Here is a 20,028-nt window from a genome sequence, read left to right on the forward strand (position 1 = left end):
AGGGGAATTGTCCTTGTTTATTGGTTTAATCGTTGTTGTGCTATTTGTAAAGCTGGGATAGGTCACAGGAGTAGCGTGAGAATATGCTTTTATGCATTATTTGAGAGAGTACTGCATAGAAAAGCCTGAAGTGGATGAATTTAATAATTCAGTCTTCTCCATCATCATTCATAATATTTGCAGATGAGCTGGTTCTATATATTACAGATACTACAGATTTTTTCCTACTGTACTCAAATTATTCACATTATACAAGTCATTGCAGACAGCAGCTTCGAAGTCTGCCGTGATCCCGTTCTGACTTCAGGGGAAAACAAAACAAAAAAAAGAGATAGATTTGAATTATCTAGTTACCAAAATAGTAATAAAAATCATGTTCAGAAGAAATCCAGGAGCTGAGTAATGTCATGTTTGCATTCAGATGCAGGAACTAACCTGAGGTGGTTGCAGCCCAGGTTTCCAGGTATTGTAGTGACACTGGCACGGGTCCAAGGGAATGCTTTTTGATGTGTCGGGCACGGTTCGTTCCTGCAGGATTTCTACGAGCTGTTTTGGCACTTACTTCTCTTTCCCCGCAGGACTTGTATTGCTTGTACACGCAGGCGTTGGGAGGGCTGCGGAAATGCTGTCGGCGTTACGTTGTTGTTGTGCGTTTGTCACCAAGGTGGATGTTTCTGGCTCGATAACGTAACCCCGAGCAAAACTGCGACTGGCGGGGCAGAGGGACGCTGAGGTCTTGTGCGGCTGTTTCGGCTTCTCATGGTGTTGGCTTGTGAGTGCAGGTGGATTAAAAGCTCTAATTCTTCGCTCTCTGAACTCTTCCCACAGGTTGCTGACTCCACGGTGAGGTAGCTGGGTCCTGGGCATCTCCAGAGATGCCACTGTTGGGAGCTCAGTAACTTAGTTAAAAAGTATTTTATTTTGTCCATTGCCAACATACTCATTTTAGGGCAAAAGCTGCTTCATCCCCAGTTCAGTCACCTCTGCTGCAGGTGCTGCAGCGCCTGGGAGGATGGCAAGAGACAGCGAGAGCAGGAACCTCTTCATCCCTTTCACTTGATGCTACGGGTGCTACTAAGTCAGCACCCAGGTGGAAAATGAGCCTTTTGTTTGCAGTGTGTCTCGTAGGCTGTAGTTGTAGGTGATTCTGGACTGTCCTCGGATGCTCTGGCTGTAGCTGTTATCTCGGCCTTGCAATAGTATCGCTTTTCATATTGGATAAAAAAAATAATCTTGCTGTAACGTTCGGTCTTCAGAAGTTTTAAACATCTTTGCAGTCACTTGAAGGCAGCACCGCTGCTGAAAGAGGAACGGGAGCAAACACTTGGGTTTGGGGAAAGGCAGGATGGCTGCTTCTGCCGACACCGTGAGTTTGTGCTGATACGCACCTCTCTGAAAATTAAGGCTATTCAGAAACCAAAGCTTCAGGAAAAATAAAGGTATTGTTTTTGTAGGAGGGACAGTCTGAAGAACTGCTCTTCTGGTGTGCGCTTGCCTGCGGGTGAGTCTTATTAGGTAGAAATGAAGATACGGGTTTTAAATTGTAATCCCCTTACTTTTTTAAGAGCTGAAACCTGAGAGATTCCTGTTTATTGGGTACTGCACGGTTGCAGTCGTTTAGATTGTACAGTGATTCCATTGCAGGCTGTGGGAGGGCCGAGCAAACCCAACTCAACAAATATACCACGATTCAGAATTAAAAGCCGCATCCTTGCTGGCACCGTCCTTCCATGCTTGTGAACCGAGTGGCGGTTTATGCTGCTGCCGGGGATTTCTTCACCGGCATCCGAGGCCAAGCTCCCGCCATCCAGACCAGTGACCCAGGGGAGAACTTTCTAGGAGGCTCTAAGAGCAGCCTCAAGGGCTGGTGCATCAACACAGCCAGTCCTGCGTTCCCTGTTGTGGTTTTCCTCGAGGGAAATAGTCAGCAGCCGGAAGGAAAACTGAGCTGGGTTGTTAAAATTGGGGATGAAAAGGAAACACCTGTGCGATGATCTGGCCGATGACTCCCGTAGCGCTCGCGCCTGTACCTTGCTCCAGGGGCAGTGGCATTTTGTGTCGGGGGCTTGTATAAATAAGAATTTCGAAATGTAGGGACAGGACCCCTTAGTATAAAGTACACTGAGTGTTACTCCCAGTGCCCACCTGGTGCGGCTTTAGTCAGTATTTAGCGTTTAACCGGGTCAGTGAACGTCTTGGAGACCACTGTTGTGCAGAAATCTGTTTACATGCAGAGAAACGCGTGTGGTTTTGTTTGGGGGTCATTTGAGGGCAGAGATGGATCTTGCAACAGTTTTAGCCTGTTTTCATCCCCTGCACGCTTTTGATATTTTACATCTCAACGTAAAATGGTTCAAAATGGTTTTGAAAGTCCGTGCGGTGACGCTTTCAGTAAGCTTTTAGCTGGCTCCTCTCCGTTCATGGGTGTAGTGATCTGAGCCCTCAAACGAGGTATAAACCGCTACGGCAAGGTATCATATTTTTTAATTCATGTGTGGGCATCGCATTGCTTTCTCTTGTGGAAAAAGTGGCCTTTGGGGTTGCTCCAGGATAGCTGAGGGCTGCCTTTGGCCCCAGCGTGCTGCATGGTGTTATAAAATGTTTTGCTTACGCTGTCATGTTCCTCCCAAAGAGATTAAAGCTTTTTGCTGGCATTCAGCAGAGTTTCAGCTCTCCCCGGCCAGGAGCATGGTCGCTGCGTTGGTGTTACTGGGAAGAAACTGGAAGTCCGAAGGTTTTCTCGCCCAAGGTCACAGCGATAGCGATGGTAATAGAGCGGCAAGCTCCTGAGTCACGGTCATGTGTTGGAACTACAAGACCATTTCTCCTCCTCGTATGTAACTTCAGTAAATATAGACTCGGCCGAACCTCTTCCCTAAGTCAAGAGAGGATTCAAGAAACAGCGACAGAGCTTAACCCCTTCCCACGCCAAACCCAACAGCGCTGCTGAAGGCAGAAAGCTCAGCAAGCGACACCTTTCTGCCTGGGGATTTCGGAGTTTTGTTGCCCAAAAAAATTTCCACCGGCTGCGGGAGGCAGAGCGCTGCGTGACTCAGCGTTTTCTGAACCTGATGTGTGTACTTTGCCTGTTTATTCCCAGTACAGTCAGTACCGAGGGAGTCATGTTTCGCAGCAGGCTCAGTGTTTATTAACCAGCTCGGGAACTGATCTAAGAATAACTTTTTTCATTTGTTTTGTTGGTAGGGATTTTTTTTTTTTTTTTTTTGCTTAGTGCAGTCAGCAGCCCAAGGTGGAAACTGCACAGAAAACAGATAGAAAGGGTTTTCCCCAGCAAGTTACGGGAATACATAAACACACAACGATTACTGCCTTCCCCCCATGAATAGCCACATCTGAAATACCAAATCACCAAGATGAAAGCTTTAAGGGAAGCAAATTGCTCTGCCTCGAAAGTGGAGCAGCTCAGCAGCCGTCTGTGCTGTTCCAGCTCGGGGTGCTGCAATTATTTGAACTCCAGGGATTTCAACACCAGCGTTTAGATGCTTCTGAACCAAAATTTTTATACAGAGTAATATTTGCTTCCCAGCCTTCCCCTCCGTGGTAGTTTATTTAGGGGATTTTTGGAGCATTTCGTTGCCGATAACTTCATTTGCTCACCTCGTCCTCAGCATTTTAGCCACAGCGCATAAAAGCCACATATTTCCAGCGTGACTGCATGTGATTACATTACTTTGTGTACCTATTTAGGTGCTTGGCACAGAAAAAAGTCCTTTTGACAGATGAATAGATGCGATACTTCTAACCAGCTGACTTGTCTGAAAAGCAGTGGAGTGCTGTGATTTATCCTGTCAGATGTTTTGATAGTTTATTTAGGCTGCCATGTACTTAGATGTGAACTTAGTACCCGCAGAAATTCATAAAGCACGTTTTTTCCTCCCCTTTTTTTGTTTCCCTGTTACGGTTTTAACACAAATACCAGCTAAGGCACACCTCCCTCCGCTTTGAAGCGTGCCCAGCAGAAGCATTTGTTGTTGTGTAATAGTTGTGAAACATGTTTATTTAGGTGATGTTTGTTGTCTCCAGCGGGATTTGTATTGCACTCGTTCTTCAAGGCTGCAGTTGTGAACCTAGCACCCGGAGCGGTCGTCTGGGTTAGAAACAGCATTGGTTGTCCAAAATTACCGTGTTTTGATGACAGCTTAATAGCAGGAACCCTTCAGTGGCTGCTATTTAAGCCTTCGTATGCTTTTTTTCTTTCTTTATAACTTAATTTTCCTTATAGCCTATTCTGATAGGGTTTAAATAGTAAAGCAAATTTAACACTAGATTGCATCGTCTCGCATTTGCCTCTCAGCCCTACTAGTGTCAGAAATGACATCTGTTGCCAATGAGGTGGCTGTCTTTGGCACTGTATTTGAAAATGCCTGCTTTGCAGTCTTTCTGCTAAAATTCATAGGTTTTTAGGCTTAATGATAGCTGCGCTTCCTTTCTTTCAAATTTCCTTTTGCTTGGGTGATTAAAAGAAAACTCAGGCTGTTTTGGAGGTGGGCAAGGACCTTGGGGGTGGCATGGAAGTTACATCTGACTTAGGCTTTGTCCTGTTGTGTGCAACTTGAGCCTGAAGAAAACATGTTTCATGAGCCTGAAGAGGGAGGGGAAGAGCGGATATTTTCCTCCCCTTTTGCTGTGATGCTACGGGAGCAGCAATTGAAACCATCTGGGGTAAGGTCTCTTCTCTTGAGATGCAGAGCTGGAGGCAGGAGGAGCTGGTGGTCAACTGGTCCACTGAAGATGTGAGTGTTCATAGTATTTCCTGACACGGTCACCTACCCTGCGTGCTGGGATAAGAGGAAGCCGCTGATCCTCCAAGGGGAGAAGCCTTAATCTCCTCTTGGGCAGAGATCCCAGATGCAGAACGTCAGCAGCGAGATACTACAAATGCAAGACAACTTCTCTACGTTGCAGATAAAAAGATACCAGAGTTTCCCTGCGTCTCGTTAGTGCTTGATTATTCTATGCTGGGCTGCGATCTCTCGTTTTCATGGTGTCATTGCTGCTGCGAGATACGGTACATACTGCTCGTTATACAGCGTTGACACGAACAGCTCAAGCAGAATCACACTTGTCAAATAAAAGTGGAAAATATTTGATGCTGCATCTGACATCTCAAGAAATTAGAAGACTTCTTGTGAATTAGTTGTTAACGTGACTTAGAGGTTTTGCCAGTGGTAAGAAGGGAGGGAAGCGCTGGCTGGAGAGGATTAGACCGAATGAGCTCCCGGAGAGGAGAGGCGGTGGAAAACATGCCCTGCTTACCTGCCAGAGGTTGCTGCTTGCAGAGCAGGAGCTGATTAAAGCATTTAATTGCTCTTCAACCAGAGCCTTTGCTGCTGTATTGATATAAAACTACTACAGAACAACATTCTTCAGCTAAATATTCTCCCAAGTGTGCCTTGGCATCCTAGATCACAGAAAAAATCTAGTGATACGCTTGGAGACAGACATTTTTATCATCTCTCTGACCCAAAAGGCAACGTGAAAATCAAGTAGAAAAGAACACAACGTCCTGCTTAGTTAGCCTGTGTAGTAGGAACACTGTCCCTAAGTGTCTGGGACTATTTTTGGGCTATGCTCAGTCCCCTCATCCCCTCTGCCATCTTCTGTGGTTTGTTTTTTTTTGTGTTCTGAGACTGGATAATTCCTTTGTCAGATTGTTTCTAAACTATATTTTAATTTACCTTGCATTATATTTTAATCAGCAGGAGATTAAGTGAGGATTTTATGTCTAGAAAAAGAAGAAAAAAAGAGTAACAAAGAGACCCCAGCTGTCTCCTAGGCACTGCATGGGACACTGGCCAGCGGGTGCTGGGACACTTGGTGGTGGATGTCTCTCAGCGATCAGGTGTACTAGGTGCTCTTCAAAGTAAGGCATATTCTTGCTCCACAATCATCCTACACTTGCTCATACCGAAAGGGCTGAAGAGGCTGAGCTGTGGGTGAGGTCTGTGACTCTGCTGTAGGACTCAGCCTGCGAGGTGAGGACTGAATACACGCTTTACGCAATACCATACTATTATGCCCACTTCATTTTGTAAGAAAAAGTCCTCTTAAATTGCTTTCGTTTCCTTTAAAGCATACATCTTGTAAGGATGGGTTGACTCTCCTTTGAAAGCCGGAACGTGCTTGATTATACTCAATGTAGTTTGCTAATTCAGACTTGGAAGTTCTGCAGGCTTCAGGACTGAGTTTCTTTCTAGAAACAACATGTTTTGTGTTGTTTCCACACCACTTCTTAAGCTATTTGCCTAAAACTGAGCTTCAGTCTTTATGCTGGATCACCTCTCTTGAGAGCTGAAGTTTTATAAGTTTGTTTCTTTCTTTCTTTCTTTCTTTCTTTCTTTCTTTCTTTAATACAAACAGGTTTGGCCTACCAACTATAACTTAGTTTTATTGTTTAAAAATTTAATTATTAAAATCAAATATAGCACAGTTCAAATCGAAGATACCCTAAAATGTGCCTGAGGGCTGGTGCAGGGAAACCTGTTCTCTCAATACCACATTATGGACTCAAACGATTCCCTTTATTCCTTAGACCTGCTCTTGAATTTTAATGCAAGGGCCATGAAATTCAAAGATGAGAAGGGATTCTTCAGCAAGACTTGCAACGTGAATGTGTCATAATTCTGTGTACAGAGAGGTATTGCGATGTTTTGAAGCATATCTTCTCCCATAATCCGTAAAGTGAGCCCAAAAACCTTCTCCCAGAGGACACCTGAGACCTGATGAGCTGCTTTATTCATCGAGTAAATCTGATGGTTTGTAGCCAGGAGGCCAGTTCCTCTTGAAAGTGAAATGCTGCTGCAGGCTAGTGGCTGGTTTTTACACCGTTACAATAATAAACAATTTAAGCAAAAAAAAGTAAGTTACAATTTTTGTGTTCCAAAAAAAAAGGAGAAAGGTGCTCTGAAAAGCGAGTTCTAAATGTCTCGTTGAAATGTGTAATCGGCATAACTCTGCAGCTCCAGTTTATTGTTACTTTGGGCACATAACATGGGGGAGAGCATCTGGTGGTATAAATTGTTATAGCCCATTGAAATCAGTGGAACTATGAAAAATTTACACAACCCGTGGTCTGCCTTACATCTGCGGCGATTTCATTGTGTGGCGAACGCTTTAAAGCAGCAGCGGCTTGTATTAAACGTGTTCGAGGTGGTTTCTTGTCGTTTGTCTCATTTTGGCGGATTTATCGCAATACCTAGAGTTCCAGTGGTCCTAGGAAGCGAATTCAGAGGACGCTTGCGCAAAGTACGTGGCGGGGGGCTCGGACAGCACAGGGTTCTGGTGACACGGTGTTGCACTGACGTGCCTCTTCGCTATGTTTTCTGCTGTGGCACTCGGGGAGCTTGGGGTAGCGTTGACAAATTGGTTGGGTCCTTGATGGAGAAGGCTTTCTGCATCGCAGTCACCTATGTCATCTTTATCTCGGTGTCAGTCAGCAGTCCACCTGATAACGTGTTCAGTTCCTGTCTTTTGGGATGAATCATTTAGTAGACTTAAGTTTTTATTTCCTTTTCTTGTTCCCCGGCAGGCTCCTTACCCCTCAGGACAGAATGCAGCTCCTACCACGTTGGTGTACCCTCAAGCCCCTCAAACAATGAACACCCAGCCTCAGACCCGCTCGCCGGTAAGGGAGCCCATGTTTCCATTATCCTGTGTTCTTTCTTCCTCATTTGTGTGTTTCTCTGTGTATGTGTGTGTCTCTAGCACTTGGCCGGTTCTCTGGAAGGCGTGTTTTTACTGAACTGGAAGCACGTTCCAAGTGGCAAATCGTGATTGATTTTTTCAGGCGCTGTCCTGGTAGGATAATTTTCCTTTTAAAGTGGCTTATCAGAAAAGAAGCAATGGAGGAATTCTCATCTACGTTCAAACAACATGATTTATTTTTAGCATAGTTGCTTTCAGGTTCACTTCATTTTAGAGTTTAGATTAATTACCAGAATCTTTCTTGTGTCTTCGTTGCTTTTATTTTACTTTTTTCTTTAAGGAAGTATTTCATAAAGTGATAGACCAAGGATCAGTAAACGAAAGCTATTTTCTGCAGCAGCACTCAGTCTCAGATGGCCTGTGGGCACTACCTCTGAATCAGTGCCACTGGACCAGTTCTAACCATTTACTGCCTAGTAAAAGGTTGTATTGGTTGTATTGTAATACTGCTCTGCCATTGTAGGACTTGGGTTCCCCAAATGAGGCTCTTTTTGGGGAATCTCTGTTCGTAGCACAGTTCCACGCAATGCTAGGAGACCCTTCTAGGGCATCAGATGCTTAGCCCAGCTTCTAGAGGCATGGTAGCTCACCATCACGATGTCTCAAGCCTCAGCCAAGGGAGCAGCAATCCCTGTGCCTTTTGCGAATCCGCATCTGCGTCGTAACGCTTTCAGGTTACCTGTAAAACCACTGCACCGTTCCCAGCACTCTTCTCTTTTTAGAGTAAGATGAATGCTGCTGAAGCGTGGCAACTGAAAGCCTCTGAGACAGAAGTCTTCTGTTTGCCCACATAACAGGTATATAAATATACACACAGAGGGCAAGCTTTCCCCCCACGTGCCGCCGCACCGATGCGCTTGCCCTGCTTCTGGAGGTTTCGCCTCCAGGGGATTCGCAGGAGTGTTGGTTCTGAGGCCCGTTAACCTCTGTGTTGATGAACAAGCCAATTAACATCAGTCTGATGAAGTTTCTGTGATGTGGACAGCTGTGAATTTGTAACTGGATCCTCCCCCACCTCCTTAGTCCCCCGTTCTGATCAGTAACACAGGATACTGATGGTAAAAAAACCCTCTTTTCTCTGTAAGTATAATCATCTACTTTATCTTTAATTGTTGAAAAACACAGATAAATTTATATGGTTAGAACTGGAGCAAAAACCTGACTGAAGAGCTGCATCTCTAAACCAGTTTTTTTGACAGCCCAGCAGAACAGTGCCAATACATTGCACAGACAACTGGAAGAGGAGGAAGGTTTTGGAACAGAGTCCGGTTTACAGGTCCCTGGCTGGAAGAGGCTGGATAAAATACTGCATTGTAAGCAATATAACAAACTGTACTCCTTCTTGCAGGCAATTGTGCCGATGGCACTGTTTTTATTTCTTCCTTTCTTTCTTTATTATTTTTTTTTTACCACATCTTTTTTGTTGGCTGATCTACAGAAATGCACTGATTTTGCTGCTTTGCTAAAAGCATGAGCTACAGTGGCGGTTTCTGCCAGGTTCAGTGGCAACGCAAGGTCCAAAGTTGAATTGCAGTTGGGAGGGTCTGACCTGGTATAGGACAGAGACCAGGGGCACTTTGGGTTTGCTGCTCAACAGATAACGTCCTCAGGAGATTTGGCCGGAAAATGTGTCAAATTGTAGGGTTTTGGGCCCATTCTTGAGGAAGTATCGAGGAAGAATTTGTCTGCAATTGTCAGCCATTTTTCTACTTTTTTTTTAAACTCTCCTGAATGAAGTTTTTGCCATCCGCTCTGCTAGTGACCGTTTCCACCCCCATTACTAAAAGCCGCACCCATAACATCTCATTACACCTCCCCACCCCAAAACAAATGCAAGACTAGCCTGGTCCTGAACTACTCTTGCATTTTGTTCTGGACTTGATTTACTGTTTTGGTTTGGGTTTTGTTGTTTGTTGTTTTTTTTTTTTTAAGTTGTTATTTTTTAATTTTTTTTTTTAACTGTCTCTCTTTGGTGGTGAGGGGAGGGTGAAGAGGGGACGAGGAAGGTGGTAGGAAGTTGTTACCATCCCTAGGCTTCCATAACACAGTCCCATCTGTCACGCAGCTGGTGCGGCTGGTGTGGGTAGGTAGGCTGTTGCACTGACGAGGTTGATCCTAACCCCGCTTCCTCGAGCAGCCGGAGCTTCCTCCATCCTTTTTCTACATCCAAGGGCCATTGGCAATTGCACAGTTCAGGCTCTTCTGTTCCTTCCAGGACAGCTGCCTTTGCAATCCAAGTGGCTTCATGTTTTCTCCCCGTTAGCATTGTAGCATCGCTCCGATAGCAGGAATTTCAAAGTGCGGCTCCAGCTTGGGGGAAGGAAAACAAAATCAGAGTCATTCAGCCCTACTGAAAATTACCCATTAGCTCTTGCCGATGCCAGCCCCGAGCACCGGGTGATTTTAACACAAACTCTCCAATTCTAGGAGGTCTCGCGATCGGAGAGGGTGTTTGAGCGATCCAGAAGCGGTTATTTTCAGAGAGGCTTGAGGTGTGCCAGTTCAACATCAGCAGATAGAGAACATGCCCCGCTGTCCACAAAGCAATGAGCAGGACCATAAAGAGCATGGGTGGCAGAAATGTTGGACCCAGGTTTCTTAAAGAAGTTTTCCTTTCTATCTGTTATGTTCATTGGACAGAGGGAAAAAAAAAAACCTCAAAAGTGCCTATTTTAATCTGAGCCAGCAGTGACTACAGTTTGTTCTGTTGCTTACACCTACTAATAGGAATAAATCCTATCAATCTGAATTATTTAAAAAAATTTTAAAAATCAATAGCCAGTGGTGACCAGTGCAAAATAGATCAGGGTATTTTTCACTAACTTTGAGGGGTTTTTTGTTGTTTGTGGATTTTTTTTTTTTTTAATTTCTTGTAACACATATTACTTTTCACCATGGAATATACTACAGCTTCTTAAGATACAAGCTTCCAGCTCCTGTTTTAAACACAGTGAGAACAAATCTTTTCTGTGGAACAGTGATAAGAGAGGTACTCTCGCCCTGCAATTAAGCGACGCAACGTTTTTGCATCCCATCGTTCTCTTTTTGATGAACTTTTTCATTGGTGTTTAACATGGAGAGTGTAGCCCTGCCGGAAAGGCTTGTGTCAGCCCTTCCAGGGTAAGCTTTGTTCCCTTTTCTCAAACACAAGACGTCGGAACTGGTTTTGAGTTCTTCCTTTAGGAAAATAAGGACTTGAAGTGCATTCACCTCCTGAGACTCGTCCAGGTGCCCGTTTCTCATCGCTGTAGGACCCATCGGCAGAGCCACAGTCCTCTTCACACCCTGAGCCTTGGGAGGATGCTGAGAGTCTTTGAGTGCTTCTGTCCCGTGGTTGCTATTAAAATAGAAATTTTAGCTCTTTAGTCTTACAAGATGATCACGCTTTGCTTTTTTTTCTTTAAGGCTTAGGGAAAATTTTCAAGGGTGGGAAAACACTGTTTGGTGAATGAGTGCAGGTCATTCTTTATAAACTCTTGTACTAGAAATAGTCCATGTGTGCATATTTTCTTGTTTCCGAAGGTTTTTATGACTTTTCCTCCAAGTGTCACGATGAAGTGAAGGTAGAAGGCGTATGTAAACACTGGTATTAGTATAGACTAGTTGTTGGAAATCTTAAATATAGGCAATTGAAATGTTTATAAAGGAGAAAATCAGCTGGACCAGTGATTATTTATGCTTCACTTCTCATGTTTGATGGCATTAAAATAGCTGGGAGGTAGGGCTGCAAGTGAACCCTGGTCCACTTTTTCCTACTGAAAAAACCTCTTAATAAGAAAATCAAGAATTAGTAGCCAGTTTTGATCACTCTTCTCAGGCAGAAAGTAAAAGATACCGAGTCCCTGTAGCATGAATCAGCAGAGGTGGACTGTACCGTGTGCTTCGGCACGTGCTGGACGTTGCCAAGCCATCACAGCTAGCAACAGGTAGAGGCATATGGTGGGTAAAAAGCCACCATGGGATCTAGTTTCATTTGCTCCATTTAATTATTGGAGCTATTATCAATAGATTTATCGGCTCTCATCGTGGAGCTCTGCTGATTACACTGGGAATTAAGGGTTTAAAGACCTAACTCAGCTTCTGGAAGAGGATACCTTGTCATCTTTATTTCTATTTTCCATTTCTTGCATTCATTTTTATTTCTATTTTAACAATCAGTTACTTATTGGGAAATGCTTTTTAATGTTTATTGAGTATGTTAAATTCTGATTGCTTTCCTCCGTGTGTAACCCAAGTGGGTGGGAAGTGATTTAGTAACCCGAGCTCAGGGCTGGGAACCAGGACCTCCTGCACTCCAGCTGAGCTCTACCGCTGACGCCTTCAGCTCCCCGGGGTTAACCGTCTCCTTCGCTTTCGGATGGGGGTGACAAATCCAACTCGTTAAGGAGGGTAATGTGATCATTGTGGGCGGGGGGGGGAAGGCTGAAAAACGAAATTGCACTGTGTGTACGTGCAAAGAATTGCTGATCTTTGCCTTGCAGGGACTTTCCGGTGGCCCCCTCGCCGGCAGGACACTAGCTGTGCCTGCCTGGCTCTTAGCTGCTCTCCAGCCATGAGTCTCCATCCTCCGCTCCCGCCAAATATTTGGAACGGCTCTGAGTCCAGCTGCTTTGACCATATCCCTCCACCTTAAACAGTTTAAAATCGCCACTGCTGCTTGTTTTAAGTTGGTTTTTGGTTTGGTTTGTTTGGTTTTTTTCCCAGGCAGGATAAAGAATGCCTGCATTCGTACCCTGTAGTGCCTTTAAAATAACTAGCAGCTTTGGCTGTTCATCTCCCAGCGCTCGAGCAGCACACTTCCCCCCGTAGCGATGTTCACTCGTTACATCTCAGTACCTGTCTGTCACTGTCCTGCAGCAAAGCTTTTGACTGTTTTGTGGTTGTTCGTTCTGTTGTTTTTTTTTTCTTGTGGGTTTATTTTGCATAGAGTGTGACATTTTGGTTCCGTTGTGGTGTTTCTGACTCTTTGTGCCTTTCCTTTTGTGTTTGTTTCTCCCGCCTTTCCTCAGTTTGCAGCGGGGCCTCGACCTGCCCATCACCAGGTACAGTACCCTGCCCCTTCATTATCATCCTAAACTAATTGGCTGGGGGAGGCGGGTGGTTGGAGGTTGTTCACCCACTAACTCAGAACGAAGGCTCGCTTCGGAAACCAGCCCCAGTAGTAGATACAAGCACGCGCATAACCCCGCTAACAAGCTGCCTGCAACGCAGACTTAACACTTTTAATTCTCGGTTGGTGTCACTGCACTCATTAACCACCCCACTTAACGCCCTTTCCCTAGGAAAGGAGAACTTGTAGAGATGGTTGCCAGGTATTCGTGAGGTTTGCTTGCCTTTTCAAGTCGCTAGAAACTTTGCCGAGTAGTTCCCAAACTAGTTGGTGAATTAAGTTGCCTGAGCTGAAGATGTCAACGAGAACCGGACGCTCACATCCCTGAGACAATCCTACTTTTCAAACTCGGAGCGAGGCAAATGACTTCCCAATTCATACGTTTCTTGTGTGATATGCCTGGTTATCCGTTATCATTACACTGCTTCGCGTTGTTTTTACTCATCCTATGAAAGCCAAACATTTAGGAATCTTTGTAGTATTCCTGTTGCATGACTTGGGACTCCGTAAGGAACCACTTAATTAAGAAGAATGAAAAAATTAGGAATAGCTCTCTCATGAAACTCATGGGCAGCGCTTATTAGGATGGCAGAAATACCCAGAGGACCTCTTCAGCGTTGGGACAGATGCACAGGTCCCATCTGTCCTAGTCAAGGTGTCCAAAGTTGGCTTTTCTATCAACTCCTACATTTGTCTTTGCCAAACCCCTTTTCCTTGGGGACTGAGTTTTGCTGCTTCTTGTAGCTTTTGAGGGGACAGAGGTGGCACTGGTGGGTGGAAGGGAGGAGGAGAGGCACGGCAAGTGCGGGAAAGCTCTCCCAGAATCAGCTGTCTTGGTGTCACTCTTCCTTCTCTTGGCTTGGAAGGAACCAGTTTGTTTCCACCAAGTTAATGGCGGGTGGTGGAATCCCATTAATTCCAGTGATGTCGGGACAGGGGCTTAAGTCATGGCAGGTTTGTTCCAGGAGAATTATCTCATTCTCCCTTTGCTCCTGTTAGTCTGAGCAGTTTAATACTGTAGAGATGAGCACCTTTGGGAAAGTGCTGTCTCAGGACAGCAGGTACGTGCGTTAAGTGGGCACAGACACTCAAAAAAGCCGATAATCATTGTTCCTTCCAGCTCAGAGAGCAGCATGGGGGCAGGCATCCTTCCAGAGCAGGACAAAACAAGGCTTAAAAAGTAGAATGAGGCGTTTGCACTTGTTTGCTTGCAGGCAAACGTCACATGAAAGAGAGAGAGAAATTATTTTTGTGCTTGGCAAGGGATTGCATTGACAGGCGGTGGTGGAGGAATGTTTGCAGGATTACTGGGCAACGTAGGGGATGACGGAATTAGTATCTTGTTTAGATACTTTTGTTCTTGACCTTAACTTCAGGTCTGTGTTTATATTACACGATACCAAAAATGCATTGCTGTTCAGAAACTCGTTAGTTCTTTCACAGGTCATTATTAAGGCAAATTATATATTCAGTGTGAGCTGTTCAATATTCTCATAAAAATTACTGAGCTCACTGCGAGCAGATTTTGGACCACAAGTCTTGAGGCAGCACAGCCTTGGAGGAAACTATTTCAGCGCTTGGTGGCTTTACTGGTATGACTCTACCACTAATCTGTCATAATTTGATTTAAAACGTTCTTTTGGACCCAGTTGTGACCCTGCCTGCAGGTTAAAAACTTGTAATTTCCAAGTGTTTTCCTGATTTTATCACTACATATTTAACTGTGTTGCAGTTAGATTTTTGACTCATATTACATTTGAAGTCTGCTTATAATTATCTGCGAGAAGCTGTCACTGTTAGAAAAACATTTCAGGCTTTATTCCTAGTTATATCCGTCTTGCGCTGGACCAGGACAGGCACAGAGGAACCTGGGCTGTCGATGAGCTATTTGTTTCTTTTAATCCAAAAGTATCTGCCCATGGTGTGGATTGGGGATGGAAAGGGGGGTTTTGGCCACCGACACGTGCAGGAGGGACACGGCTGTTGAAGTGAGTTCGTCCCAACTTAGAGGATGCTTGAGACCAACATAAGTAATTATTCCCATGTGGGAAACTTTTAACATGCTTAAATTGTGTAACATAAGCAGCAGGCTTCGAGACTGCGATTTTGTAACCTAAAAAGTCCAAAATAAGTAAATTGACCATAGCGGTGTTAATATTTGTTGCAGCAACCAACGTGGTCTTCTAAGAAAGCAGCAGCCAGATGAGGTTTGCAATGATTCCTGTGTTAGTCCCAGTGTGATTTTATTAACATATGCCTCGTATTGATTCTGTCTCTTCTTCAGTCCAACAATGGATCGTTCTTTAATGTTATCTCCTGTAATTATTAGATCTTTAAAGTACTTAAATGAGCATGATTTAAGCACCTGAAGTTGACTGGCAACTTCATAAGCAGGATTTTTTTCGGATGGGAGTGCCTGCTCTGGTGGTTGATAGCCAGTTGACGCTGTAGAAGGTGTCATCAAACTCTGTACAAGAGAAAATATTAGAATGAGATTTAGGACGCTGTACTAATGGTGACTGAAGCCAAATGAAAATAGTTGTGGTGGTTCTGATTAAAAGTAAAATCTGTATCAGTAATCCTTGATTCCAGTAACACGGCTCCCCAAGAAACCACTGAAAAGTCTCGTTCTACAAGCAGAAAGAAAACGGGTCCTTGCAAGTGTTTTGTGGCAGTATTTTTAAATGTACCGGCAACTTGTGGTTTGGTTTTTTTGTGGGGTTTTGTTTGTTTGTTTGTTTGGTTTGGTTTTTTTCTCGAAATGCTGTAGCAGACTTAGCTACTGCCCTGCCTGGGCTCGCTGCTCTTTCCCACTTTCTCCACGGAGCATTCCTTTTCTTTTATTTCTAAGTGAGGCTCTTGAGTCACTTTGTTGCTTCTGATCCTCACGAAGCACAGTTGAAAATAGCAGTTTTCTTCTAATCTGAAGTCCAAAATGTAGAATAACCCTTAATTTAAGAAATGACTTCAGGAGCATATGGGTTATTTTAAAATGGATGCTCAGAAGAGGCCAGTGTAATTAAAAACAGAAATAAGAGCAAGTATAAACTGAAATGTCATAGTTTTCTGACTTATAATTGTATTTGAGATTAGTTTACTGGTTATGGCAGACTAATTTAGTTTGAGGTTGCTGCTGTAGTTTGTTCCAGTTTTAGCTTGGGGTTACTCGAGTTCTTTTGGGTATAGCTTATGCAACAGAAAGCTGGGTTTGGCCGTGTGCTGTTGTTAAAAAGCCTTGTGATTTGGAGAGGTTGGGAATTTATGCCCTGAGCTGACTCAAGACTGACCATTTTGTAGCTTTTTGGAGTATCTCGAGTTAGAGAGCAACCGGAACCAGCCGCCGTAATTATTTCTCGATCTTCATCCGTAAGCGTGGAAAGGAGCTACCAGTTTTAAATGCCATGGCTGACACAAAAACAGGGTTTTCCCCTCTGTTTTTTTCATTTAGTAATTGATACAGCTGGGAAGGGCTGAGGCAGGGAGGAAGAGCAAGTCCGGCGTCGTGCACCAAGGGCTGCGGTAGGTTGCTGGTGGCCAGTGGGGAAGCAAGATGTGGCCCTGCAGAGTTTCTGCTGCAGCTCCTGCTTCTGGCACCAGATCTTTACATCTCAGGGCTGCAGTTCCTCAGCTGAGCCCTGGTGCCTGTGTTCAAGTTCGAAAGGTCAAATATAAGGGAGGGACGGGATGCCGTCCGGAGGGACCTGGACAAGCTGGAGGAATGGGCCCCTGTGAACCTCATGAGGTTCAACAAGCCCAAGTGCGGGGTCCTGCACCTGGGTCGGGGCAATCCCCGGTGTCAGCACAGGCTGGGGGGTGAAGGGATGGAGAGCAGCCCCATGGAGAAGGACTTGGGGGTCCTGGTGGGTGAAAAGCTGGACAGGAGCCAGCAATGTGCGCTCGCAGCCCAGAAGCCATCCGTGTCCTGGGCTGCCCCCAAAGCCGTGTGGCCAGCAGGGCGAGGGAGGGGATTCTGCCCCTCTGCCCCACTCTGGGGAGACCCCCCTGCAGTGCTGCGTCCAGCTCTGGAGCCCTCGGCACAGGAGAGACACGGACCTGCTGGAGTGGGGCCAGAGGAGGCCCCAGCAACGCTCGGAGGGCTGGAACAGCTCTGCTGGGAGGACGGGCTGGGAGAGCTGGGGGGGCTCAGCCTGGAGCAGAGAAGGCTCCGGGGAGACCTTAGAGCAGCTGCCAGGGCTGAGAGGGGGCTTAGAAGACAGATGGGGACAGACTTTTCAGCAGGGCCTGTTGTGATAGGACAAGATGGTTTTAAACTAAAAGAGGGGAGATCTAGACTAGATCTAAGGAAGAAATTCTTCACTGTGAGGGTGGTGAGGCACTGGAACAGGCTGCCCAGAGGAGCTGTGGATGCCCCATCCCTGGCAGTGTTCAAGGCCAGGTGGGATGGGGCTTTGAGCAACCTGCTTTAATGGGAGGTGTCTGCCCATGGCAGGGGGGTGGAACTAGGTCTTTAAGGTCCCTTCCAACCCAAACCTTTCAGTGATTCTATGATAATGTGCCAACTTTCATCTGCAAGTAGACGTGGTTCCTGCTGCATTGCCTGTGCAGACACCTCCTCCTCCTCCCTCTTCCAAGTCGGGGCTAGGTTATCCCACCAGCCTTCTCGGTGGGACCAAAACCACTAAAAATTAATAACGGAGCTGTCTCAGAGTGTGAGAAGCTTCAATAAAGCCGAGAGCTTGGGTGTGTGATTTGATTTTATTTGATTCAATTTGATTTGATAGCATTGATGCCAACTTGTTGAACTTCCCTTTTGCTTCCTTTCTCTACAACCTTCTGCAGGGCTTTGTGGACCCATCACAACTGCCAGCCTTGATCTGATCTAGAAAAAAACAGACAGGTGCCAATGCACGTCGTGTTTGATGGGCTAGGATTAGCATAGATTTGTTTTCAGTGCTCTTACCACAATCTCATTTTTCAGTGAAGCTTTTGGAGTACGGAGGAGGTGTTCCACAGACCTTTCACTGGAAGTGACGGCTTAGAAATACAGAGTAAATAGAAAATCAATTAAAATGCAGTAGTGGTTTATCAGAAGGAGGTTGGTGCTCTCTTTGATCATTGATTTTTCTAGATGACAGCCTCTTATCTGGCTGCCGTTCAACGGACTTTTGACAGAGGGTCATGTGGGAAGAAAATTAAGCAAGAGAAGATGATGGTTAATAAAATGATACCGAGGGGTGTGTGTGTATGTAAGGAGTGACTAAGAAGTAAATGGCAGGGTCATGCTGAGAGGGCTAGGCAGGAGGTTAGTAGTGGATTTCCTTAATATTAGTGTTAATCACTCTGGCACAATTAGCAGGTGTGTGTCTGCAGCAAACTCAATGAGCACAAAGCTAGAAAATGTGGTCAGCACAGGGATGCTGGATGCAGTGCAAGGAGGACCGGCATGATGGAAGCAAGGCGTAATCCAGCATTGCAGGATGCTTCAGTGCCAAGGAGAAGCTTTATAGAATGAAAGTAGGAGCCCATCAGCTGAAACCAGCTGTGCAATGCCAGCTTTGGATAAACCACAGCAGTTTTTTCCAGCTGAGATAGGGAGTTATTACTGGCTGTATTGAGGAAACCTGTCTGGACCATGTGCGCAATTCAGCTTTTTTATTTTCCGGAAAGACTTCCTTGAGCAGGTGGGTGAAGGGCTGCTGAGATGACGAGAGTTTTTTAAATGAGCAGCTGAAAGAGTTGAGCTTGAGGCAGCCAATAAAAGCAATGTCTGAGAGGGGTTTAGGTGCGCTTTTCTGCGAGTATGTCGGAGGAGCGAACCTAGGAAGGAAAAAGTTAAAAGACCATATTGCCCAGTAGTGGACAGATAAGGGATGGGACCATGACTTGAGGACCATGGCTCAGGTCCTCGCTGGTTGCTCAGTGACCGTGTAGCACGTTTCACACTAATTTGACCATTGTAAGATACAGCAGAGCTTAATTTTTGAAGGAAGTAGTCCAGGTAGGGTTGATGTAACGCAAGGTTTCGCTTGGAAGCCTTGCTGTGACCCAGGGTATCTTCGTTCTGGTCCTAAGTGGGTCCTGCATGTGCTCCACTCCAAATCCTGCACTCATTAGAAGAAAGAGACAAAATACCTTGGATTTTAATCTCCTGATGTTCTCCCATGGGACATCATTAGCGTTACTTGAAAATGTTGTCTGTGCAGGCATCTGACCTTGCAAGACACATTTTTCAGCAAATCAAGTCAAAACAGTAAAACATCTCTAAGAATGACTTTGAATATTGCTAGCTTAGCTTTGGAGGGACAGGAGCAAGGCTGGAGCATAAAGGAGTTTGCCAACCACGTGATACTTATTTTGAACAGTAAAACCCACACACAAATCAGATGCCCAGCCCTCTGAGACCGGATTTCCTTGAGAGTTTTAGTCTTACTTATAGGAAGTGGAGTAGCTAAAAGCAATTCAGACTTTACCAGAGACATCTCTGGTTGGCACGTCCAAAAGCTTTTGATGGTCATTTGGAATAATGGATCTGCTTTTCTTCTTGCCGTGTCCGTCTTCCTTGCGGTAACGAAATCCTCCTCCTTTTTTCTTAATCTCCGGATTTGAGCTACCTCTGCGATGGTGTGGGCAACACGGAGTGGTTTGGAGAGGTTGGTTTTTTTTAACACAGAGTTTCCTCCTACTGCTGTAGAAGAGTTTAGCGCTACCGTGGTGGTGTTTAATGCTTGATGGAAGAGCAAGCACCACCCGTTTTGGCGCACGGAGCGTGCTTTCCTTCCTTCTGCTACGGCAAGAAAGAGACTTGTGCTTCATGAAGTGGAGTTTCTTCAGCGTGTTACCCCGATGGATAATATCTCATGATCTTTCAGACACCGGCTGCCGGCGACAGAAATGAAAAGCTATCCATAAACCAGGAGTTTCCGCTGCTGTAAGTTTTCCCTCAGTTGTTTCAGGGATGTTATTAGGTTTCATAGGTCCAGCAGGAACTTGAGGAGCGGGATCCACGTCTGCGACTCGCACCGGTGGAGGGCTCCCATCTCTTGCAGTGAAGGCTTTTCCATGCTGCCCTGTGGATGCAGTTACTGTTAGTAGAGAGGCAGGTCTCGCTTCCACCTCCAGCCCGTTTTCACTCTGCATAAAATACAGAATCATGGTGGCTATTGACTCCCCCCTCCCAGGGAGACTTCTGCTGTAACCAGTGAACAGGTTAGAAATAGTCATTATTCAGCAAT

General features: G+C 45.3%; 1 protein-coding gene across 1 annotated transcript in view; it reads left to right on the top strand.

Annotated features, from left to right (window-relative positions):
• Positions 1 to 7,600: 7,600 nt before the first annotated feature.
• Positions 7,601 to 20,028, top strand: part of EIF4G3 (eukaryotic translation initiation factor 4 gamma 3) — a 79,814-nt gene continuing 67,386 nt past the window's right edge. Inside the window, exons 1-3 of the mRNA XM_082009465.1 lie at positions 7,601 to 7,645; positions 8,925 to 9,038; positions 12,735 to 12,767. Coding sequence (XP_081865591.1) covers positions 7,616 to 7,645; positions 8,925 to 9,038; positions 12,735 to 12,767 — 177 coding nt within the window. The 5' untranslated portion in view covers positions 7,601 to 7,615. The remainder of the gene's footprint in view (positions 7,646 to 8,924; positions 9,039 to 12,734; positions 12,768 to 20,028) is intronic.

This window comes from Phaethon aethereus, assembly GCF_964289735.1.
Source record: "Phaethon aethereus genome assembly, chromosome: 21".
Classification (NCBI taxonomy): domain Eukaryota; kingdom Metazoa; phylum Chordata; class Aves; order Phaethontiformes; family Phaethontidae; genus Phaethon; species Phaethon aethereus.